We start from the raw sequence: 25,802 nt of genomic DNA, 5'->3' as shown, positions 1-25,802 counted from the left end.
AACCGCCCAAAATGTATAGGTGTGGCAGTGGAGGGGAGATCAGGCGTAGTTATTTTCTTATTTTCGTTTTGACGACTCTGCCCACTCCGGTCTTTTCCGAGAGTGCTTAGTTGTGTCCCCATACCATACCATGATATAGAGGGCTATAGGCTAGAACGGAACAATAAGTAAAAAAGGTCGTTGACTGGCGCTTTTAAAAGACGGAGTCTGGATTTATGTCACAATTGAATCTATTTGTGAATATGGGGACATGGTTAGTCTAATTAGACTATAAATAAATTAGACTAACCATAATAAATAGGGTGGCATTACTCCGGAAGTCGACGATTTTTTGTTAAGGTTTGAGAAGTAGGCCTCAAAAGGCACCGCCCTGGTCCTGCCAGTTTCGTTGCTGGAGTCACCCTAATTGATAGTGGTAACGAGATCAAGTGTTATGTCATCTGCGTATTTTATAAATTTGACAGTCTGATGGGAATTTGACAGTCTGATGGGGATGTGACATCGTTAGTGAAAATGCTTAAGACTTTTAGCCTTAAAAGTTGCTCTGCAAGCCGAGGAACAACCAAAACGGAACTGAACGCCTTGACTTCCGTTCTTCACGTTGAACATTGCGTTGTGGGATTTTTAAAAATGAAGAAATCGTCTTGTAAAATGCAACGTTTGATTTAATTTCAACGACAAGCGTCCTTTGTATAAGGTAACGTAAGTGGAAACCCACGAGGTCTTCTAATTTTTATGCTGTATTAAATTTTTCTTTTACGGTCACCCAGCTATTAACGTAACCTCTTAAGAAAAGGACACTAAGACTCATTATCATAGATCCACGTCACCAAGTCGTACCTTGCATAAACAATAATAACAGATTTGCATCTCAGGAGTACAAACATGATGTCACCAGGAAGGCACAGAATGTAAAGATTACACAGGAGTTTTCTATCTTTATTTTTGTGTTTGTTGAGAAAATCAACCTTTAAATGTCACTCAAAATACAAAATATGAGAGAAAATGTTACAACGGTGGTGTGTGGAGAAAAGGCCATTCTGTCCATGTAATCTTATAACCCCCCCCTCCATCTAAAGGGTAGGCAAACAAGTTTTTAACATCTTCAGGCATGTTAAAAATAATTCACTCCAAGTAACTTTTCTCAAGCTATCATGAGACTTCAACCCCTCTACTCAAGGACCAAACTATGAGTCCTCATGTGAGAGTTAACTTGGTTTTCTATGCATCCGGTGACTTTGCGTGCTCATTTGATTTCTTCTGTCGTATGTGACAGTTTAACACTTAGAAGCTGTGACAGTTTAACACTTAGAAGCCATGCCCGTGGCTTTTATCCGTGATAGAGTCATATAAACGTAACTGATGTGCTACCCTGCTTATGGGTAATGTTATATTCATGACTGTTGCTTAACATTTAAACCCGTGTTGTTCCATGCCATGGCCTTCACTGTCCATTGAACCAAATTAAAATGTTGCGACGTGCTGTGATTGTGGTAAAGGTATAATGTTGGTTGAAACTATACTCATACACACGTAGGCTCGCGGGACTGTTATTCTCTAGTGAAGATTTTCCCTCCAGTATTTTTTCCCCCGCATAATATATTTTGTTGAGACCCTCGTTCTCATGATAGATAACACTCAACCTCTGGATCTTCTTTTGTCCGTATGGATAGGGTTTTGGTAATCTGTATTTTCCAGACGTTGTCTGTGTTATCAAGACGGACATTGTGTGCTGGCTGTGACGTGGTGTCTTGGGCAATGTAGAATCTGTGTTTAACTTTTGTGGCAGGCTGTGTTCCTCTGGAATGCCGTCTTTCCAGAAGGTTTTTTTTTTTTTTTGTTTTTTGCACTGCAGCTTTCCTCTTATCTGACATTGTGGTGTGAGCAGACCTGGGTCAAATACAAATTTGTTTTGGATTGAAATAGTTTTCTGTGCTCTATTGATCTTACCTGGTGTAATTGAGCCTGCCAATATGACCAGAAAGCAGGGATTGCACTTTTTGAGAGTATTTCATTGGTTCCAATACACCAGACAAGAATAGTAAAGTGTAGAAAAGTGTTTGAATCCAAAACAAATATGTATCTGACCCAGGTCAGGATGTGAGCAGGTCAGCTCTGTCATGTTCCAGAATACACATACAGATTGTGAAGTATTACCCAGATCAGGGCTGCCCAAACACTGTTTCTCTAAATCTGCCATCCTGTAGGTTTTCACTCCAGCCCTGACAAAGCACTCCAGATCCAATAGCCAGAGGGCTCGTTACATCGTTGAGATGCTAATTAGTAAAATCAGGTGTGCCAACTTACGGTTGAAATTTGGCACACCTGATTTAGACACATTGGCTTAGTTAGTCAGGGAGTTTCAAACTATTCGTCTGCGGCCAGAGAGAACTCCCAAGCATTCGTTGACCTTTAACTAGGATGGGAATAACCATGGTGGTGATGTGTGAATCCGCTTCCTTGCCCCCTAAGAAGATGGAAGACATTTTCCTGGTAAGTATTGACAGAATCCCTTTTCGGAGCGAAGCAGCCATTACCTGGCTGAGGAAAGCACTATCTTCATTCATTCACCCATTTTCGGAGGCAAGCCTCGTTGGTAATCCCAAGTACACTGTTTGGTTTCCACGTTTTATTGACTGTCCAGTTGATAGTAATCCTCAGAATTCAGATAATCATTCTCCAAACCAGTTGAGAAATTCTGAAGACTATCCGCTTGATAGTGATCTGCTTGCCCATGTTTTGATTGACTCTGGAATTCTCCCCAAACTTTGTAGCTGCACAGGGATGGTGCCTTATTTGCTGGCCAAAAAAAATTCCTCCAATTCTTGATGACAAGTCAAAAAACACTGTTGACCCAAGAAAGCTGATTACAGTTGCAATACTCTTAAGATGGCTGGAAATATTCTCATGTGCTTATCATTGCTATAATAACTTCCTTGATGTAGTAATATTGTTAGCTGATGACATCTAAAAATGACATTTGCCCAATGAGATTTGATTATCATAAGCGTTAATGTTTATGCGAACAGCGCTTATTTTGGCTTGTATTAGTTGGTTCCAAACTAAATTTTCCACATTAGCACAAGACCTGGCCTGAATACATATTTGAGGTACTTATCTGTTTGGGTGCAGATACATTTTAAAAACTCCTGCTGATGCCTGAGAATGGCCAGTGAAACATGTCACTCAGTAAAATGCGCTTTAATGTGAAAGAAGAGCAACACAAGCAGGAAACTCAGGGACGTGGGACTGGGCTTTACCAGGGCCTGGACTAGGAGCTGTGTAGAGGAGGTGGTAAAACCAATAGTGTTTATGAGACACATGTATGACCTCATATTGCCTGTACATTGGGGATAATTAACAAGATTAATGATTAAAATCAGGAGGCAAGGCCCGGGTCACTGGTGGAGTTCTTTGGGCAGAGATGGGCAGATGACAGACCGATGGTATAAGCCTGATAGTGGAGACGAGACGAACCCCCTGAGTTTGATGAGAGGGCATGCGAGTTCTCACACTGATGACGGATGATTGACATGCTGATGACAGATGATTGACATGGGCTCGGTAAGATCGGAAATGCTGCACTGATGACGGATGATTGACAGGCTGATGAGGGATGATTGACAGGGGCCTGGTAGGATCAGAAATGCCACGCTGTGCCCAGACCAAGCAGGGCCTGGTAACGCGAGTGCCCGCTGCTGAGGAGAGTGGGAGGAAGGTCGCGGAGGGCAGGGACAGGTCGTTTCGGGTTGGCAGGCCCGATTTGGAGCACTGTGGGCCTGTGCGTACAGCCCGGCAGGGTTAGAGTTACTGTAGCACGCAACCGTGGAGACGGGTCCCGGCACTTTTGTCAGAGATAGAAATAGATGTACTGCAAGTCCAAATTAAGGCATCCCTAGAGAAAATTAATGAAGATGTGTAAGACTGCAGTTTTCCCCACCATTGCTCTTGCCCACTAGACACTGTAAAAAAATAAAAATAAAAATAAAAACTATAAAATGCACAGAGAGCATCAATATATTTCCTAGGTGTAATCAGAAGGAAAATGAAACGATTTTTAAATTAACGTTTTTAATTAACTTCTTGTTTGTGTTTCTGCATTAGTTATGAAATAGCCCGGGTCTCAAGTATGTATTTTTTTATTTATGTTAGGCAGATTCTGTACTATATATACACAACGAGAGTGGAGCTTTTATCTCTGTCACTTTGCCAAGGTTTTCATGTTTGTTTTCCCACTAACACTTACAAAGGCATAAGCATGCCAGAGGCCGTTCGGACTACGGAGGTGTTGGCCGATTAAGTCACCAATCAGGATCCAAAGAATGCAACCAGCCCCCAAAGGCTACACCTCTCCCCTTGTCTGTGTTCAGGAATTAACATGCAACTCCTATTGGATAATAGACCAGGAAAGGTAAGGGATTTGCGTAGTTTGTTTAACTTTAGACAACGCAGCAGTTTTTTTATAAGTAAAGGCCTTGAATGTGGAGGAAGCTTCAGCCATCTCTGGGTCTGGTCACAAATAGCTTCGAGAGACCTGATACTGATGACCAGATGCTCAACTCGGTTCTATTCTGACCTGCCAATACAGCAGGAGGGGGGGGCGTGGACACGTACACCAGTGGAAAGACATGTGGTTAATGTTTCATATTTCCAGAATGATCTACAATAACACTCCCCAGCATACGTGCCTCGGCGACTGGTTAATGTATATCTTGCCGCTGTGGGGTGCCGGGGAGAGCTCTATTGCAGGAACAGAATTTACAGACGTCTGCGGGCAGGAATGTCCCAACACATGGCTCGTGTTTCCGAATTGATTTACAAACATTTCAGTTCGGTAGCGGTTTAGTTTCGGTCTCAAATGTAGGCTAAGCCCTGTGCGACTCTTATAATTAAGTCTATGAAACTCAAGTTCGTTAATGTTTCGCGTGCATTCGGTCACGTGGTTGAATACGGCTTCCACGCCGCCGTTCCATTTGATTAAAATCCTCCGATGCCTTCGGAAAAAGAATACGTCCAGGTCCAGCACTTACGTCTTGCTGATAAACTTCAAGGCTACTGTTTTGATGCCAAATGACATTGTGGAGCCGAGCTGTTGCATAAGAAAATGTTGCTATTTAGCGGAAGATAGTGCACGCGGCAAATCAGCAGGTACAAAATGGAATCGGAGATGTGCGGAAGCGTTATTCCGTTAGGGGTTGGGTTTGAGGAAAGATTAATGGTTGATGACAGTTTTCTCTCGCTGTAAACTATACCAGCACCTACACGTGATGCACGAGGGAAAGACACCGAGAGGAGATGGTGTGTTTTTGTTTTTGTTTTTGTTTTTTTGAATTTCGTTTTTTTTTTTTGCTTAACTGGTGGCGTGACAATCGTTATCACATTGGGTTATGTAACATTGTGAGGATTGGAATAGCCGTCGGTTGTTGGATGGCATTTTTTCGTGCGTTTAATAGAAACGATGAATTAATCTCCAGGCTTCCTCTCTCATTGTTGTGTATCAGCAGTTCTTCGTTCAGCGAACGGCACAGTTTGTCCCCCGCCCACGATTATCTTTACTTAATGGGAACATTGGCTCGACATCAGAAACACGTGGCGGTCGTTCGACAGTGGGTCGCCTGACCTAGAGGGAGTGTGGGTCGCTTTGGCTTCCGGCTACATTGACTACGTCTGTCACATCTGTATCCACACGTTCCAACTCCGGCCTCTTATAGTAGAGAGCGTTTACACATTACAGTCGCAGTTCCAGTAGCCTACTTTAAATCAACATTTCAGGACGTACACAGCCAGCAGATTATCCCCTCCACGTGGTAGGAATTTGCGCCATTTTGAAGGACAGGAATTTGACATGAGGGTTGCTTAAGTCCAACATAACGTTCTTCCAAAAAAATTTCTCCCATTACATTTTGGGATGCTTTCATTTTTAAGATTTTTTCAAGTTTTATTTTCAGCGTGACGAGAACAGTGATCCTGAAAATTCTAACTTGAAAAATGCTTTAAAAATGAAGGCATCCCAAAATGTAATGGAGTAAATTATGGGAAGTGGTATTTTTCTTAATAGAAACCATTCCAAATGAGTAAATATTTTATGGCAGGCAAAATACATCCAGCTTTCTTGCTAACACACTCAGTGTCATGGCAGGTCAATTGCAACTAATTTTTAAAAAAGACTTTTGGACCACAGACCTGCAGTACAACTGGATAACCTACTTATTACGCAAATTAGGAGCCTCTTGTTCCAGTTCTGGTGCAGTTCTGGGGTTTAAAGTCCAACTGTGTTGGCTGCAACTGATGTCATGTCTTGAGACGTCAATGTGCTGATACTGTTAGCATTGCATTAACGGGCTACAAAAAGCCGTTGGTCACCGATATTTGCTGGCCATTCACAGACGTGCTGAAATAAATGGGTCTCGAAAAGTATGTTGCTTCAACGTATGCTTGTTTCAGTGTAATTTAACGTTTTCAACTGGTCAGAGAATTAACCTGCCTGCATACTGGTAAGTAGTCATACACTACCGGGTTGACCTTTGGCTATTCGTCTTGTGTGGACGAATACTGCCACCTCCTGGGCGATAGCTAAATAATTCACTACTGCAGAGAAATGATTATGCCCTTTTGTACGCAAGCCGACCATCTTGCGTCATCATCGCCTCCTTGTGTCACAACTGAAACCCAGAAGATAATGGTATATAACCAAGATATTTTAATTATGTAAATGTCTATATTCAGAAGGTTTGTTAGACCAAGAGCAACACCATAGCAACATGTCAGTAAATATACTAATCAAAGTTAAATGTATGAAAAGAAAAGAATAAACTGTTCACATTTCCTAGGAGACTGGATCTAGGTTGTATTTACCACTTTGCTTCATCTTCTGACACCCCAGGCTGAAATTAATTGGTCACCTGACCAACTCTGTCCTTGTCTATCCACGAACAGAAGTTCTACCATTCCTTTCGTCCCTTAACAGGAGATCTGCAATGTCCCCTTTTGAGAGAAAATCTGTATATTTCAGTAACATTATTCCCTTTTATGCAAAGTTATCCAAACTACAATTAATCAGTTCTTTAGTAATATACATGTGATAAAGCTAAATACAACAAGAAAACAGTACATAATCAAAAACCAATGTTTCATAAAAAAATAATTAATAAAAAAAAAACCGAAATGCCAAATACACCCAACGGCTGTTGATGAGGGTGCACCGACCCCAAGCGATGACACAACCGTTGGGTCTTGTGTGGTTTGGAAAGGGTCTGGCTCAGAGAGGATCCTGGGAAGTTTTCAGTGCAGGGTGTTGGAGGGTCTGGTCTGGTGGGGGGACGGCAGGACAGAATCTTTGCACCCAGGAGACGTCCAAAGACTTTCGGACGGACCTCGGTGCCTGCTGCCAGCGATGAGGCCACCTCAGGGCACAGAGCAGCCACCGCTCCACCACCAGGGGAGTTCTGGAGCGAGGCCGATCCCCCCCTTCACACCAACACCTCCATGCGACACGAGCCCTCCAAGGACGGATGTGCCAGGGATGGAGGGAGAAAAAGAAAAAACAATGAAAGAAAAAGAGAAAGTATCGTGGGGCTTGTGTTCCCTGAGAGGGATGCCTGCCCTGCGGTTTCCATCCATGCAAGAGCCCTCGTTCCCTATTGGCTGTTGCACAGCAGCGGTCACATCGCCGCGTACAGTAGCGTGATGCTGCAGAACCACAAACGGGGCATCTCTCACTTCACCCTCTCACTCCCCTCCCCCCAACTCTTCACCGCTCCTGATCGCGCTCCCACCCCCCAATCCCAGCCCGCCCCAGGTCTTCTCTCCTCCAATCAGGGGATCTCGGCTCAGCGTTTGTCCCGCCTCTTGTCCATCTCCTCTTTAACGCGGGCCTGCAGCACCATCCTCATGCCGGAGTCCAGAACGTTCTCCTCCGCCACCCTGTCCACTATCCTCTCCGGCTTGTCCTCCTGGTGGAGGGACAAAGCACAAAGACAGGGTCGTGAAATGGAGTAGACCGGCAACCCCCCACCAATAGGTACACCAATTCAGGTGCCTCCAGTACCCAAAATGCACCACCGTGAAGGGTTTAGTCTGAAAATACTTCCCAGCATGCCTCTCTCACCTTGTGAACGATGAAGGAGGTGAGGCGGCCGCTGTCGGCCTGGTAGTCCAGCCAGAACAGTTCTGTGGCCGGGGGCTCCGGTTCCGTGCTCGACCCGCTTTCGTTCCACTCCCGCTTCCGCGCCTGCGCCCGGTTCTGATCCGTCTGGAAAACGCACACCACCGACTGAACACCTCACACAGACACTGGACAGCAGTTTTTAGTGGACCTACGAACCCACTTCACATCACTGTTGTTCATTTAGAACCAACTGCATGTACGGGAAAGAGGAATTTGTATAGGCTGCAGCGACTAGTAAACTCCAACAACAGGTAATGCAAAGTAGTAAATCTGAAACCCAACTGCATTTTGTGAGCAGACAACCAAAATAATTAATTTCCCCCAACTTTAGTTGAGGTAGAATCGTTTGCTTTTGCCAAAGAGGGGGATCTGTATGTCAACTGAATAGCATAGCCAGCTTAACTGATTTAGGGACCAGGGGACATGCAGGGGACCCCATTTCATCCGACTTTTGAGTTTTAACGGTTTTCTTTTGCAAGATCTGTATTGACTCAAACTTTCTAACCTAAGTATGGCAGTATGATAAAGGGGTTCTATTTGACTGGATACAATCATTAAGCTTGTTAACGTGTTGATGAATATCAGTTTCTGTTATTTTGGGGAACTGGGGAGGGGGGCAAATTGCTCTTACTCCGGCGCCGAGGGTGGTACACTTGAATGTCAGGCCGGCGCGGTCGTCTCGGGGTGGTAGTGGGTCTCCGCCGCTGACGTTCCTTGGCCTGTTTCACCTCCTTGTCGTAGTCATCTCTAAAAGACTATGCATTACTGTAGTTTGATACCACTAACTTTAGATGCATGACGAGAGCGAGCCTTCCACCCTTGATAATATTAGAAAATTTCGTTGAAGGCGGTCCCCTGTGGTTTTGGTCCCGGCTGCAACCACGTACGGCACGAGCGCACGTAGTGTTGGAGTAACACGAAAGTGAACGTTTCCATGCATTTTCCATTGGCCCCACGGTACATAAACTACCAACCCCAAACAGTTCTCCAACATGATCAAACGCGCATGCTCTGTACGAGTCGAGAGGAGCAGGCTTACCATTTTACAGATTTCACAGCCGCTCAAATTTAGCTGGTAATGACTGCTTTTGTGTGGAGTTAATCTGTTTTAATGTATAGATAAACACCAATCAAAAGCAAATGCCCACAACCGTAGTCTATACGCATCCCGGACAAACCTGGCAATTTGGTTACGACGAATATGGTGTAGAAAACCGTGGCTCATGTCCAAACGACCTCCGCGTTTGTACTTCATTTGTTGTTCCTCGTTGTCTTGCAGAATCTCCATCGTTTAATGCTAGCTACCAAACATCAATACGGAAAAATAAACGCCCTTCTTTAAACGGACGCCTTCCTACCAGGCAGCATCGTTAGCTACGTTAATGAAGCTAGCTACATAAATAGGTTACTGGCCAACCTAGGTCAAACACGGAGTTATGGAATCATTACATTGCCCATGGAAGTCAATGGGAGCAGCGAAGATGCATTCGGCCCACTGAGCTGTGATTCATTTCGGCACCATTACCCCAGCAAACTGCTTCTTTGCTATTCTTAGATCGTTCACGATCCTCTTAAATAACACACAATCTACTCATTCTTATTACATTCATTCGAAAAATATCTTGCTGACTGGTTGTATCAGCTTTGAACAGTCTGAGTTCAGGATTGTTTTATTATTAAAGACCTACAGTGGCCATAAGCATGGTAAATTACACCACATTTATATTGCTTGATCAAATATTAATGTATATACAGTTTCGGTAATGAATTCTGTTCTGTGCACTTTACAACTTCTGATTGCGAAAAGCATTTATGAGCTGAAAATATTTTTATACAGTCTAGGGCTGATAGCTTTTAGTAGTCACGATCCAACCTCCAACACAGTAGAGGGCAGCAGAGAACTAATCGAACGCGTGGCGTAGAAACTACAGTCTATGCAATATTCGAAGGTTTCTGCTAGTGTGTTGTCGGCCACCAGCAAGACTATCGTAGTTGTTTGACTGACCGGGAGATTCGGAGTTTAAAACAATCTGAAATAGTTAACTACAACTATATATTTTGTTATTTCTGAGCACAGTCCCTCGTCTAATTTTGGACGATAGTGCACAGCTAACGAGCTATCTTAACAAACCGAGTTGCGACCAATATGGTGTCTTTGAAAAGAGAGAGAGAAATCGAGTTGGACGACGACGATGAGGGTGAGTGATATAGAAGTTAGCTCAGCTAACATGACCTAACGTATATAGCTTGCAAGTTGCAACCTAACCATAACACAGCTACAATAATGATCTCGCTTATTTTATTTCAGGTAACGTGCTTTCGCTCGACGATTGCCCGTTTGTTCAGTTAGCCATGCAGCTATCATTAGTTAGCAATTCACTGTTGATTAGCTCGCACGATTGCTGAATGTTTTGCAGGGTATTATTTGTAAACTATACGTGAAAAGTGCTAGCTAGCTGGCGTAGCTATTACTAATTTCGTTTAAAATGGTAATGTTTGCGTGCTGACACCATGACATGTCAGTAATGTAAACTGAACATTAATGTGGCGATTGTCTAACTCATTAATTTTTGCTATCACTAACTGGCTATCTAGCTGAATGTATTTGCCGGGTTTGTTTATCCTCAGTGCCAGTGAAAACTGGTCGCTCGCACGATACAGAAGATCGCAGAAGCCGCCACTGTCCTTATCTGGACACAATTAACAGGTGGGACTCGCACAGTCTGTCCATATACAGTACATGCAATATCAATTAAAATGTTGCAGACTTTTCCATAACCTGCGATTGTGTCTACTTGCATGATAAATATGATTTTTTTTACAGGAGTGTGCTGGATTTTGATTTTGAGAAGCTGTGTTCCATCTCCCTCTCGCACATCAATGTCTACGCTTGCCTCATCTGTGGGAAATACTTCCAAGGTATTTTGTGTTTGCTTTTAAAGCGTTTTGTTTTGCTGCCGTCTTGTCTCTTGGCATCGTAGGGAGGAACTGTATTAAGGGGAGGGGAATACAAAAATAAATGCAAAAGAATCGAAATTATTTGAAATATTTGATTTGAAATAAAGTTACAGTCTGCTTATTTTTTTGAGTCCTAATTGATTTAGTATTGTGGTGCAAAGTCTCTTGGCCATTAAAACGTGAAGCTGAGGCCCTGAGAACAAAGTATGTTTTCTGTTTTATGCAGTAATCCTAATCATGCATGCATGCTCCTCTGTGCGATAGGAGGAAAGGACCCCTTGTTTAACTTGTGTATGTGTGTGTGTGTGTGTGCATATGTGTCTGTGTGCGTGCGTGCGTGTGTGTGTGTGTGTTTCCCTCCCAGGTAGAGGACTCAAATCCCACGCGTATACCCACAGCGTGCAGTTCACCCATCACGTGTTCCTCAACCTGCACACACTGAAGTTCTACTGCTTGCCCGACAACTATGAGATCATAGACTCTTCCCTGGAGGACATAACGGTGAGAGCACAGGCCTGCACGTGCTCAGTGTGCACGGTGCAGAAGCACGGCAGTGGGGTGCAGCTCCTGCATGCTTCACTTAACGTGTAACGAAACGATAATGGACTGTACGGAAGCATCGTGCCAGTGGAACGTATACAAACCATGTGACCTGATAATTCAGCTCATTTTGAGTTGTCGTTTGTGTTTATCTGATGCGTGAAGAAATATTGACATAATTTGGGCATGAGGACAACAAAATAATTAACATCAGAACGGTATTGGCAATGACAGCGTAGACCTCTTGACCGTTCCAGTTAAGCCTCAGCTAATTTACGTTGGATCTTTTCACTCTTAACCTCAATTTGCCTGATTTCTGTTTGACGTGAGTGTGATTGCCCGCGGTGTGCTGATCCATTAACCAGCCCCACCATTCGCCCATTGCTACAGCGTGTCGTACTGCGCAGTAATCCAAACGAGCGCCTCGTGGAACGGACCTTGCGCTGCTCTTACCCTCTGACCCGCTTTGTGTGTTTTTTCTGCATCGCAGTACGTCCTGAAGCCCACCTTCGCCCGGCAGCACATCGCTAACCTGGACAAGCAGGGCAAGCTCTACCGCGCCTACGACGGCACCACCTACCTGCCCGGCATCGTGGGCCTCAACAACATCAAGGCCAACGACTACGCCAACGTCGTGCTGCAGGTGCGGTGGCTCTGTGGCCCGTGGAAAATCCATCCTCTAGAGCAGTGGTGTCAAACTCGTTGCCATGGAGGGCCGTGTGTATGCAGGTTTTCATTCCAGCCTCAGATCTTGATTATATAATTAGTTAAATTATTTGCTGAATTAGGGATGCAGGTTTGTGCACAATGGTGACCCGACGTCTATGGTGACCCGCATTGTCTAAATAAAAATTTTCTTATATTCTGTGCTTCAATGCAGTTAAACGCATATGGCTGAATGAGTAATTGGACTCAATTAAGGCAGCATTAATTGGTTGGAATGAAAACCTGCATACACACGGCCCTCCATGGCAACGAGTTTGACACCACTGCTCTAGAGAGCGAGGAAGCTTCTGAGTATCAGTCAGGATTAGGATATAATTTTGTTAGAACCATACTATCTTGGGCATGTCATTTGCACTGGTTTAAACTCTTAGGCCTGATTTACTAAGACCCTTAGCATGTGCTGGATGTGTTAGCACATGCAGAACTAACTACCAATGATTGGCGAAAAACGGATAACATGACTAATCAATGGTCAGTTTATTGGTTTTGCATGTGCTAAAGGTCTTAGTAAACTGGGCCTCGTAGTTTTTAATCGGGCCTGTTTTTTTTTTTTGTAGTTTTTTTTGGTGTGCACAGTGCGGTCTGTGCTCATGCTGTGACATCACAGGAAACTAAGCGTCTCATTGGAGCATTGTATGCCAGGGTGCACGGAATGACATGCCCCCAAAAAAAAGCTTCCACGTCATTGTTCCCTTTCTGTTCTTGTCCCACCTCCTCCTCTGTTTCCCAATGCCCCCCCCCTCCCCTCCCCCCCCAGGCCCTGTCCAACGTGCCTCCGCTGCGGAACTACTTCCTGGAGGAGGAGAACTACCGCGGCATCCGGCGCCCGCCGGGCGACATCATGTTCCTGCTGGTGCAGCGTTTCGGGGAGCTGATGCGGAAGCTGTGGAACCCCCGGAACTTCAAGGCCCACGTGTCGCCCCACGAGATGCTGCAGGCCGTGGTGCTGTGCAGCAAGAAGAACTTCCAGATCACCAAGCAGGGTGAGCGCCGCTCGCAACAGCGCCGCCTGCCTGTCGGGAGGTTCCAGTGCACAGTGACAGCGAGAGGGTTGGAGGCGTGTAACACTGTCGTGTTTCTCAAAGATGATTATGTTTCCATTCAGATTTTGTTTCTTGCTATTAAAATCACTATTTTACTATCACTATTATTGTACTGCTGAGCTATTAAAATATTTATTTACTTACTTGAATAGTTGCATACACACATCTGAGAAATGTGGAATCTAATGCTGGATTGTCTGTGCTGTCTGGAGTAAAGCGGTGCTATACACTCTGTGTCCTTTAGGGGATGCTGTTGACTTTCTTTCCTGGTTTCTCAACGCTCTGCACGGTGCTCTGGGCGGCACCAAGAAGAAGCCATGTGAGTGGGTGGGCGGGGCCTAACTGGGGCACAGCTGTGTGGTTGGTGTGTTAGTGGGGTTTTGAGGGTCTGTGTAGGAGTTTTGCCGCTTCCCAAGTTTTATCTACGCACCACTTGTCTGTCTGTCTTTCTGTCACTCAGTTAAACTATCTACCTATCAAAAGACAGGCATGTCAGGTTAGGTATAATCCTGCCATTGACCACTGGCCCCAGAACTGGAGTTGGTCCCCGGGCGCTGCACTGTGGCTGCCCACTGCTCCTAAGTAGGATGGGTCAAATGCAGGGGACAAATTACCCCACGTGGGTTTGATTGATGAAGTGCATCTTATCCGTCTTGTCTTATCTATCTGTCCATCTACTGCCCCCTGGAAACGGATCCTCTACCCCGTGTTGCCATGGCAGAGTGCATCACCAAGGTGTTCCAGGGTTCCAAGAAGCTGCCCCACCCAGATTTGGTGTCTGTTCTCTCTCTCCCTCCCTCCCTCCCTCCCTCCCTCCAGCCGCCGGAGGAGAAGGAGGCGCTGCTCCTGAAGGAGGAGTACCAGGAGGAGATGTCCGAGTCCACCTTCCTGTACCTGACCCTTGACCTCCCCACCGCCCCGCTGTACAAGGACGAGAAGGAGCAGCTGATCATCCCCCAGGTTCCGCTCTTCAACATCCTGGGAAAGTTCAACGGCATCACGGAGAAGGTGACGCCCGCTTCTCGTCACATTAATACCGCTAATTAAATCAACCGCCAGTAAACTGCATCGGAGAAATTAGCTGTTTCAACCGGGTCGCTACACAAAACGCTACGTTAATGTTTCAAAAAAAAAATGCCGTAATCGTTCGCTTCAACTTTTCAGCTTTCGATAACGCTAATAAACTGAACATAAACTTTTGTCTTCAGGTAACATTAGTAAACGCATTAGCTCTCTGTGTCGCGTGACAGTGGAGTGCTGCAAAAGGGAGTGATTGAAGGCTAATATTAACCTATTTAAAATCAGCATTAAAGGTAAGAATGTCAAGCTCACGATTGATTAGAAGGGTCGCCGTCAGCTCACAAGGCACATACTGAGTGTACTAACTAGCGAATGTACAGAGAAAGAGACGTTCGACTGAAAAAAGAAAAAAAAAGGTTGCCCCAGAACAATTATTTGCACTCGCACAAATGCTCCCAATTATATTTCGAAGTCGCACAGATTAAATTTTGGGAGCATATGCGACCAAAATGGTCGCAATTTCGAGCCCTGTTTGAGACATTGACGAAAATGTTAAACTATTCGAATTAAAATATGAAAGAATGTATCTAAGTGTGTCTGTCTGGTGTTTATTTGTTTTAGAGAGGCACCATATGTTTCAGATGCAGACCTAATTTTACTTAGTGTTACAATAAATAATTTTAAATCGTCCCGCTGAGAAAGTCATTTGTTTTGGTCATGGAAATTCAGTTAAAGGTTGTGGAGAAGTCATGGAAAAGTCATTGAAAATCATTGGTGAAAAAGTGTATGAACCCTGTTTAAAACAAAATACCTTTTTTTCCCTCGTTGGCGTTCGTTTTGTTTGTCAAATGAACTTCTGGAAAGATCTGCGTTTCAGGTTTTAATGTTTGGCATGTAAATGGAAATGTTTTGAGTGGATTGGCTATTCAAGTAAACCCTTGATGAACTGGAACTCAACTTTACTGGTGCATTACCACATCAACCTGTATGTGCTGTTCAGAAAATTGGCTTGTATACAGGATTCATCAAAAAAACTCCAGGCATTGCTAACAAACTTTTAATCAAATATAAAAAGCCAGAAATGATACAGTGAAGAAATTCAAATCATGATTTCATTTTCAATTTTCATAAATTGCTCATCATACATTTTAAGACAGCATAAATGGCACAACTGTAAAGTAGTATAAAAACTGCAAAAAAAGCGTTATTAAAACTGAGATATATGCGCAGTATATAAGTTAAAGAGCACAGTGCAACACAGTCAAACGTCAAATTGCTGAGAATTATCGTTCAGTGTAACTGAGCACAGTTGAGGTGTAATTCCCACTGTTAATAGAGGAAGGTAGAGCACGTCAGTTAAACTGTTGATTTAATAATGAGTTGAGCACCATTTTTTATTCATTAAAGGATATTCTGTACTGCAGATCAGTTGAAGTCTTCAAGTCTTTAATTTCAATCTCAATATAATTTGTACCTGTTTCAAAAAATTTGGGGTCTTTAGGACACAAATCATGTGATACTTTGTTCCGGTTTAGGGAAATTGTATTCGGTTAACATTATCATGCATTACAAGGACCAATCGTCTGTAAAAAATTTTTTTTTAAAAGTATCACTTTGGTCTTTGGTATTTTCATTGCCCGGTATCACTCATTATTTAATCAACGTTTCAGCATGTTTGACTTTGATAAATTGCAGTCTGAGTTGCTAAAGCTAAATAATTCTTATCCGTTGCTACAAGTGGATCTGGCATCATCAGAAGTAGCCTACAGCCAAAACGGGGCAGCCGGGTGGTAGAGCTTGCCTGGGTCCTGGGTTTGCTAGTTCCACATAAATTTCTCGCAGAACAGTACACTCTGTGGAGTTAAGAGGAATAAACATGGCATTTCAAACAAGGAACATTTAATGCGGCAGATTAGAGATATCGAACTGAAATCAAAATGGAAATTCGCCACTTTTTTTTTTTTTTTTGGCGGAAAAGGGGATTAAAATCCTTACGTCGCACTCCAGAGCCGTCTTCATGTTTGCGCACACGTAGTCGCGCCCCCAGGTGCAGTGGTTTCCGCCCGGCATCATCGCCTCGCTTCCCGCCGCGCACAGGTCCTCCCGCTGCGGACGAGAGCGCTCGGCTGTGACTCGCCGGACGAGAACGAGCGTCTGACCCGCGCGAGCCACAGTGGCGCCAGTGTTCTCCGTCCGGAGAACAACGGCGCGAGTGTTTACGGTACGCGGTAGCGACTGCAACACGGACGCCGCCCCAGTGCACCCGCCATTTAATTAAGTTTAACGGCTTACAGAGTGACACTGTACAACGTGACATCCATATATAAGCCTTCCCTTGCCCAAGTGGTTTTGTCAAGCGCTTTCCAAACACCTAAATGGTCTAATATGTCCGTTGGCTATGGTCCTCGTACCCCTGGAAGAGGGGCACTGTGGGGCATAACGGTGAACGATGGCGATGATTAAAAACAGGGACAGGGTTCGCTTTACCTCACACATGTCCAGGGCATGCTCCTGTTTTCCCAGAATCCTCTGCAGCCTGGACCCGTAGCGCTGGGTGAAGATCTGGCACTGAAAGCGGAACACAGCAGTGAAGCCCGTTTACTTTCGCCTTCTCCTCTTCACGATCCTTTTAGTTCATTTTCTCTTTCGTTTTCTTTTTGGTGTCGCTACTTGCGAGAGACAGTTCGTCCTCTAACGTTAATGCGGCAGATTAGAGAAAAAAACATTTATGTAGATATCGAACTGAAACCAAAATGTAAATTCGCCCCCCTTTTATTTATTTATTTATTTTTTTGTTTCTATGTTAATGGATTGGAATGGCTGGACAGGAAGTTGTTTGGGTCTGGACAGAGTTGGAGAGCTGAGGCCTGTCACGTCTATAAAACCATCACGTGTGAGGGGGTGCGGGGGTGCGGAGTGCGGAGGAGGGGGTGAGCGGACCTTTGGGACGGCGTGGGGGTGCAGCTCGCAGACGGACTCCAGGAAAGAGGACGCCCCGTGTTCGGTGAGGTTGGAGCCCAGGTGAATCTGGGACAGCGCCGTCAGGGTCTGGCAGGAGTCGCACGGCGAGAGGGGGGGCATCTCTGCACCACAGCGGGAAGATTTTAGGATAAAATGAGGGATGTGGGAGAAATTAGAGGAATGGTAAAGAAAAGGAAGAAGAAAAAGTGGTCACGGAGGTGGGTCAATCTGCACCCATGCGCACACACACCGTGAAAACCCGCTAGATAAGACGCACCAACGGCAGTCAGGACAATAACAGATCGTGGGAAGGGTAACACACTAAAGAAACGGGCTTTGGCTCAGACAGCCACACAGAGAGGGTGTGACTGTGTACATTACATTACAATACAGGCATTTAGCCAATACAGGCTTCTTATCCAGAGCGACTTATTATACACAATATTATACATAGCATTTACATTTCATCCATTTATACAGCTGGATATACTCTGAAGCAATGCAGGCTAAGTACCTCGCTCAAGGGTACAACGGCAGTGTCCTAGCTGGGAATCGAACCTGTGACCTTTGGGGTTACAAGCCCGGTTCCTTTACCTGTTACACTACACTGCCGCCCCCCCTCCCCCCCATCAGCTACGCTGACTGCACAGGCCCAGCCTGGCTGGCCCACTCACCCACGAGGGGCAGCTCCTGCACCAGGCAGAGGTGGAGCAGCATGCAGATGGTGTTGGGGTTGGCAGAGGACAGCAGGAATTCGATCAGCTGCTTGGCGTACTTGGCGATGAAGCCCTCGCACTGGTCCCGGCAGCGGTGGGGCAGGATGGTGCACACCACGTTCAGCAGCTGCACTACGGCGTCCTGCGAGGGTCAAAAAAAAAGGAAACGGGGTCGAGACGGAAACGTGGCGGGGGGGGAAGGCAAAGGTGAGGAGGAATGTTGGGAAACGGGGTGGGGGAGGAGATGCTGGTGTCTTTGCAAAAGGGAAAATTAAGCTGGCCAATTATGGAGAAACAAAAATGTGTTTAAATCTGGTCTTTGAGAATTAAAAAAATAAATATATATATATATATATATATATATAATCTGTAGTACCACCAAAATAATTTGAATATTGTGTCAGTTTTGCTATTGTATGTAGGCTTCAGTTTAGAGTAAGACTAATAGTCGTAGTGTTTGGTATCACTTCACATTAAGATACGATAATGTTTAACTGAAAATGGTAAAAGCCACAGATCTATACCCTTCATGAGGAACTGAAACAGTGGTGTGCATGTGCGTGTGAGTGTGAGGAGGGGGGCGCAACTTCTACCTCTGTCTTCTCCGTCCCCAACATGCTCTCCAGCTTCTTGACGAGAAAAAGGCAGAACGTGCACTGAGGGGACAGCTGTACCTGAGGGCACAGACAGACAGGAAGACGCGTGTTGCTGGGGTTCAATTCCACCAAGCGCTTAACATGTCCAGCTGTGCAGCTACGCTCCTGATTTGATTGGCTTCTCCACCTTAGCTAGTGTGTGGTGTAAAATGGCTGCCGTGCATCACCCAGGTGGGTGCTGCACATTTGGTGGTGTGTGAGGTGAGTTTCCTCCGTCATCAGTGTAAAGCACTTTCAGCTTTTGGAAGAGTGCTATATAAATGCAATCATCCATTCATTCATTCATTCATTCATTCATTCATTCATTCTGCTGTGGGGAATTCTTGTAGTTCTGGAAAATGCGGAACAGCTATAAAATTTTTTTTTTTTTTTTAAACGGTTGTAGATTTCATTTATATTTCATATTTATATTATATTATATTTCATGATCTCACCTCACCAGTGTGTAGCACCCAACTGTGTGATGCATGGCAGCCATTTTGTGTCAAAATGTACACCACACATTACCTCGGTGTGAAGGGGGAGGACATTTCTGAGCCAGTTAGGCTGGTCTAAATTTGCATCAAGGCTACTTGGAAATTTCAGCATTTGCACACAGCTTACCCCCCACACCTTGGCTACATTTTATTTTTAAAAAGGACCATTCCCTTTGTATAAACGACTTTGCCCATCAACCAATAGCAAGAAGTTCCATTTACCGAAATCATGATTCCAGTTTCTCTAACAAAGAAAACTGCAGACACCAGTGTGGGTGGGTGGGTGTTTTAAAATAAAATAAAACAATTATACAGCTAAATGGTAAAAATTCACACCTCAGAAGAGGTGTAATTCACATAAACATGCACACACATGCATACACACGCACACACACACACACACTCACCTCCGGATGTGTGCCCCTAAAAGGGGCCACACTAGTCATGTCACCATCAGCGATGTGATTGGTCAGGAGCTCTACCTCCTTGCCCTCCGATTGGCTGCCGCACAGTCCCAAGAACGTACACACTTGACCAGGCTTCTGCCGGCAACCGAGAGGAACAACAGACAAAAGAATGAGAGTGAGGTTTGGAGTATTTTCCGTTTTCGCATTCATAGCGGTGACGAGAAGCTGAAGTCGCAGCTGCAACACAATTTATCACGCAACTTACACAGACACGGAGGACATCCGTGTCTTTGTCAGTCGTGCGAAAAAAAATTGTGTTACAGACGTAATGCAGAGCCTGCTGGTGCAAGCGAGATAACTGCCTGGAACTGCTTCAGTGCACATCCACGTGTATGAATGTATACAGGCTGCTAATAAATAATGCAGTCTTCAGCGTCGCATAACGGCAGAACGCACAGGCCACGTTAGTAAGGTGGAGTGTGACAACGACCTGCAGAGTGCACGATTCTCTCAAGGTACGCTCGGCTGCTTCTCTTCTGTGGGTTAAATCAAATACGCCCTCTTCCTTTTTTTGGGTGTACCGTAGGCCAAGCCACGAAGGTTTCATTTCACAGGCTTTTTTTTTCTTTCTTCAAGCAGGCTGAAGAAGCAGAAGTGAAATCTCTTCAGCGTTTTTAGAAAGCCTTTGAAATGTTTTTTTTTTTAAATGTTTATTTCCCCCCCCCCCTAGCCGCTTTTAAATTACATGCTTTATGGAACCATGAGACTTCTCAATTCTCAGACTGGGCCTTTTGAAAGCCTGCCTTTATGATGCTATCTCTTGAAAAACACTTTTAAATGCTTTTTATACACTGTATATAATGTGTTTGAGATGGTGTTTATTTTATTACAGGCCTCCGGATCTTCTCTCAGACCGCCTGACTGAAGAAACGCGGAGGCACGAGAAGACGTCTTGCGCACATCTTGAAATTCGTTTACCCGTGTCTTTTTTGGTTTGTTTTTACGTCTGCGCTAAAACCGAGACTTGCAGTCACGCGACCTACACATCTAAACAGAGGGTGGTAGGCTGGAGAACGCAGGCACAGGGGCCACTTACTCCTTTACAATGGTACGTTCTAGAAAAAAGATCCCGCGCACCGCGAGCGAGACAAAGCTCTACGATGGAGTGTTGCTGCAGCCTCGATAACGTTCTGATGTTTGGGTTCTTAGGTCCTTGCGAAGTATTTTGCAAACGTTTTCAGTGTATCGCCCTCGGCTGCTCCTGTCTCATGGGGTTCAGGACGTTTCCAGTTTAATAAAGCACACTTATTTCTGAGCCGTCATCAGCAGGGTACTGATTAGGTGATGCTGATTGGCAGCGTTTCGCCTAAAATAATACTCAGTAACTCACAGCAGACAACTTGGTGCTGTCCAACCTCGCCTGCGTCGGCTCCAACAGGACCCTGGCCATAACTGCAAAGAGATGCACAAGACAATGCTAGGCATTAAAGCACTGAATCTTCTTCAACACTATGCAGGTGGAGATTACATGAATGTAATAAAATGTGATGCATCCTTTTAATTTAGAAGGTACTTTTAACTCTTAAATGTTTAGCTAGGCTCCAGCACAATGTTCTTATTAATTAGTCAGAAGGGCATAAATAGCCAAAACAACAGCTTTTGATCCACCGAGGAATAGATTTTTCATTTTTATCCTTCATGCTACACCTGATCACTTATTTAATCTTTTTATTTTTTTTTTTAATTCTATGATTGAATATGATAATCCTTATTTCAAGACATTACCCGGGACAATGTTACATTTGAACATGCTGTTGATTTCACATTTTAATAACAGTTGAAAGAGGCCACCTTATACTTTGACATTTTTTGCTTATCAGACTACTTTATATATCCCACAGGATGTATGTACAGCTGTCGATATCACACTTTTGTATTCCAGAGAGTAACACTGACATTCTCCAATTCTGTAAGGCTCTCTGGGTGAGAGGGTCAGCTCAGCAATTGTAATGTAATGTAATGTCAATTATAATAATCTGGGGGAGGGGGGTAATGTGGGGTGGAATTAATAATGTTTTTTTCCCTGTAATTTGTAAAAACTTTTTTTTTTTTTTTTAATTGCATCTCATGCTGAAAAAGATCAGGAAACAGCTTTGGTCAAATAAACTAAAATCTACAGTATGTGTGTCACACATAGCTTGTAACAAATTCATAAATACATTTGAATGTATTTTCAAATATACTTTACATATGTGCCAAAGGTATTTATATATATTTACATGTAATGTTTTGCAATGGCTTTGGAATGCATTCAGTTTAAACGGAAATAAACTGCAATATCCCCCCCCCCCCCCAAAACAGTTCACCCGGTCATGGAGAAGTTTACAGCACATTGGCATTATCATTGTCATCCTTATCAGTCTTTTCTCAGAAATTATCGGCCTTTCGTAGGGTATCATTATACACGCCCTTGATATTTCGTGTCATTCGTCGCATCTTCACGTGGACTGCTTCTGGAACTTCAAGTGCACGGTGAACCAAAGACGTTTAAAATAATCCTTACCTGCACTCTGAGATGCGAGCAAGGCGACCAGCACAAACCCTGAAGCGGTCATCGTGAGCGTGTCAGTTAGTCCTGTCCACCGTTCCCAGTTGAGAAATTAAACGCTTCGCTTTCCGGGCGACATGAACAATAAATATATTTTGTTCAGGAAGCGTAGGCCATATGATGGCCAATAACAAAACAGATTTCTTGCAAGTAGGCGGATAAGACCAATAAGATATGCTACAGCGACTGCATGATTAGCTATTGACAAACGTTCGGGAAAAAAAGGTGAGAAGACAAATGACGTACCCCTCTACATCACTACATAGCGGAGCAAAGCTGGATGAACCGAGCAGGAGTGCGGTGTCAAAAACAAAGATCATTTGGATCAACGTGATATAATTTTACGATACACGAGAATCTGACGGTTCATTTTTGTACTGCCGCATTTTTGTCGTTTCATTTTGCATATTGGGAATTCGACAGACATTTGAATACAAATCATTCGCAGAATGCGAAGGGATCATCATAAGAGTGCACGGTGGAATCACTTCTAATTAATGTCTGCACAAATACTTGTCATCAACGATTCATCCATACCACGATACGCTAGTGCCGTAGCAAGATACACAATTGTATCTATGCAGGCTACACACGCCAGGGAAATGTGCAATCTAATTAGGGGTCCAAGCAGCGAAGCTGGTGGAACCCTATTGTATCTATTAGGATTATTATTATTAGGGGTCCAAGCAGCGAAGCTGGTGGAACCCTATTGTATCTGTTAGGATTATTAGGGGTCCAAGCAGCGAAGCTGGTGGAACCCTATTGTATCTGTTAGGATTATTATTCTTATTTTTTTCCGCTAAAAGTGTCTGAGGCTCAGCAACCATAAGTCCTGGAGCAAACAAATTTGGCAGGTGGGTTCCTATGGCCCCCCCACTACTCAGGCACTAAAAACCACGCACGTCGGCCAGATGGTGGCGCTATAACAAAGGGTTTTGCGTAAAAGGCCATAACTCCCACACCATAAGTCAGATCAACACAAAACTTCATCGACCTATGCATCTGAACGTGCTCTACAACTTTGCCATTGGCCCCACCTATGTCCGCCGTATTGTTTGCCTGCCATTTAGACTTTTTAGTTGGGGTGTGGCAGTTTTCTCCGCTAAAATGTCTGAGGCTCAGCAACCAGGGAAATGTGTCTCCCGCATTACTGATTTAGAGGATGAAAAGTGTAGTTTGTCAGAATCTTCGCTAGATGGCAGTAGCAACTAAGGTTGCCAAGTGAGGTGACCTGCGCTTGTGCATTCACTTCCCTGAAACAGCGCAAGCTTTGACTCAGTTCACATCAGTAGCAATAGGTGTTCCAATTTGGAAATATTTTATTATAGATAGATGCTGTATTGTTATTACAATATGCTGTTTTTAAATCTATTTAAAGGTGAAAGACCTGTTTTAAAGATTATTTACTTTACAACTGTTTAATTTTTGAAATATATTTAACATATTTCTTTATTGTTCAGTGTTGTAACACTATAGGCCTATGCATATTAATATGTTGAAGAGGCTTCAACTTAAAGGTTGTTAATGATCCAGGTTGTTAATAAACCATGAATTTGAAAATGAGGTCAACCCTTGTGGACATTACGTTTCTGATCTATTAATATAATTTCAGTATCGTTAGGTACCGAGTATCTAATTAGCATCGTTTAAGTTTCAAATATCATTTCAGTATTGAGTATCGTAATACTAAACCTGGTATCACTATCAAAGTCAAAATTTTGGTATCGTGACAACACTAGTGTGACACCTTTTTTAGTTGCGGCGCAGAAACGCTGCAGCTGTGCATACACGCCGGACCATCAAAGTGTTACGACATGCCATCTAAGTGTTACGACATAGTAAAGGCCTTGACGGGAAGCGGCCCGGACACATCCATGGCGACGTAACTCTTAGCACACTATTGGCCGCAAGTCATCAATATTTTATACAATCATCATGATATTCAGTAGATATGTTGGGTGAAGGCATATGATCATGAGGACAAAGCCATTTTTACATCGCTCCATAGGGGGCGTGATGGTGCCAATGCTTGGACCCCTCCCAACGCCGCTTGCGGCTTTAATTATTATTATTATTTTTCTCCGGTAAAAGTGTCTGAGGCTCAGCAACCATAAGTCCTGGAGCGACCAAATTTGACAGGTGGGTTCCTATGGGCCCCCACTACTCAGGCACTAAAAATCACCTATGTTGGCCAGATGGTGGTGCTATATCACATGGGTCATACTTTAAAAGGCCATAACTCCCACACCGTAAGTCAGATCAACACAAAACTTCGACTGATGCATCTGAATGTGCTCTACAACTTTCCTATTGGGAGCACCTATGTCCGCCATATGGTTGTTACGACCCCATGGGTCTAGGGGTGCATGGGGTATGTAACTTGATGTTAAATGGCCGGGAGATGTTAATACTGTAGGTATGGTAACAACAAAAAAAACACAGACAAAGCAGCAACTCAGTGCACGGGTGTTTACTGTGATAAACAAAACGGTGCAACAAACTACCAGACATATAACAACCCAGACACACACTACCAGGGTCAACGGACGCTGGATGTTGCCAAAAGAACAAACAAACAAGCTAGCTAAACCAGAGAGTAAACTAATCTAGTGTATCAAGTACACAAACAAAAGGCCTATCTACTCTAACTAGCAGACTGAAACACAATTGGTTGGCAATCACCCCTAAGGACTAGTGAATCTATACATAACATAGCCTACGGGCATATGTACAGGAGCCCCCAGTCTTACCTGTCCCAAGCCTTGGAAGTGTACATAAAACAAGACAAGTTCAAATGAGTGGTTAACATACATAGTCAAAGACATAACACAGAGCAAACAGTCAGACATCCATTGTTACAAACAGGTGGGGTTTTTATAGTAGATGTGGCGAGTTTTGATTGGCTGTCCAGAATTGACACGGAGGGTGGGGCTTGGTGAAGGTGGGACTGGGTGGATGGTGACTGACAGGTGAAGGCAGGGAAGTCCACACAAAAGAAAAACATGGCACGTAACACTTCCCCCCTTAAGAACTAACTTAACACATTTATTTATTTTTAAGTTAGTTAACACACATGGTAATAGTATACACCACTTCATTCTAAAATACCAAAGTACATAATTACAGGCGTACACACATTGTGCCAATTTCCCCTTACCTATACACAATTCAATACCTGACATGATATTTTTATTTTTTAACACATAGTGGTGTTACCGCACTATTACACACACAATTTATTCAAATGTTTTAATTATTCAAAACTACGAGACAATGTATCAGCCAGTACATTGTCAGTCCCTTTAATATGGCGAATATTTAAATTATATGCCTGTAGAATCAGCGACCAACGCATAAGGCGCTGGTTCTGATTGTACATTCGCGATAAAAACACTAAAGGATTATGGTCTGTAAAGACCTCGACAGGGGTAGAACTCGAGCCAATGTACACCTCGAAGAACTGCAAGGCTAATAACAACGCTAGTGCTTCCTTTTCGATGGTGCTGTAGTTTATTTGGTGTTTG

General features: G+C 44.0%; 3 protein-coding genes across 4 annotated transcripts; 1 reads left to right on the top strand and 2 right to left on the bottom strand.

Annotated features, from left to right (window-relative positions):
• Positions 1-6,239: 6,239 nt before the first annotated feature.
• LOC135264691 (UPF0561 protein C2orf68 homolog) lies at positions 6,240-9,743 on the bottom strand. Its single transcript, XM_064353466.1, is given in 5 exon segments — positions 6,240-7,952; positions 8,108-8,222; positions 8,224-8,251; positions 8,799-8,914; positions 9,346-9,743. Coding segments are annotated over 5 exon segments (492 nt in total). The 5' UTR covers positions 9,456-9,743; the 3' UTR covers positions 6,240-7,829.
• A 278-nt stretch (positions 9,744-10,021) lies between these two features.
• On the top strand, positions 10,022-14,464 carry LOC135264686 (ubiquitin carboxyl-terminal hydrolase 39-like). 2 transcript variants are annotated; one of them, XR_010332777.1, is made up of 9 exons: positions 10,035-10,365; positions 10,796-10,874; positions 10,992-11,086; positions 11,490-11,626; positions 12,156-12,308; positions 13,149-13,374; positions 13,679-13,753; positions 14,156-14,208; positions 14,254-14,463. XR_010332777.1 is itself a non-coding variant. In XM_064353461.1 (8 exons), exons 1-8 carry the CDS (start codon positions 10,314-10,316, stop codon positions 14,337-14,339), a joined length of 903 nt encoding a protein of 300 aa, XP_064209531.1. In that variant the 5' UTR covers positions 10,022-10,313; the 3' UTR covers positions 14,340-14,464. The 2 variants fall into 2 exon arrangements, 1 of the variants encoding a protein (XP_064209531.1); XM_064353461.1 differs by lacking the exon at positions 14,156-14,208 and having other exon boundaries at positions 10,022-10,365; positions 14,254-14,464.
• Positions 14,465-15,495: 1,031 nt separating this feature from the next.
• LOC135264690 (prosaposin-like) lies at positions 15,496-22,471 on the bottom strand. The gene is made up of 9 exons (XM_064353465.1): positions 22,234-22,471; positions 21,061-21,122; positions 19,671-19,805; positions 18,725-18,805; positions 18,090-18,273; positions 17,395-17,537; positions 16,942-17,022; positions 16,450-16,560; positions 15,496-16,307 (listed from the first exon to the last, which is right to left on the bottom strand). Exons 1-9 carry the CDS (start codon positions 22,283-22,285, stop codon positions 16,272-16,274), a joined length of 885 nt encoding a protein of 294 aa, XP_064209535.1. The 5' UTR covers positions 22,286-22,471; the 3' UTR covers positions 15,496-16,271.
• Positions 22,472-25,802: the final 3,331 nt, after the last annotated feature.

Source organism: Anguilla rostrata, chromosome 10 (assembly GCF_018555375.3).
Source record: "Anguilla rostrata isolate EN2019 chromosome 10, ASM1855537v3, whole genome shotgun sequence".
Taxonomy (NCBI): Eukaryota; Metazoa; Chordata; class Actinopteri; order Anguilliformes; family Anguillidae; genus Anguilla; species Anguilla rostrata.
This window is presented reverse-complemented; position numbering and strand designations above follow the sequence as displayed.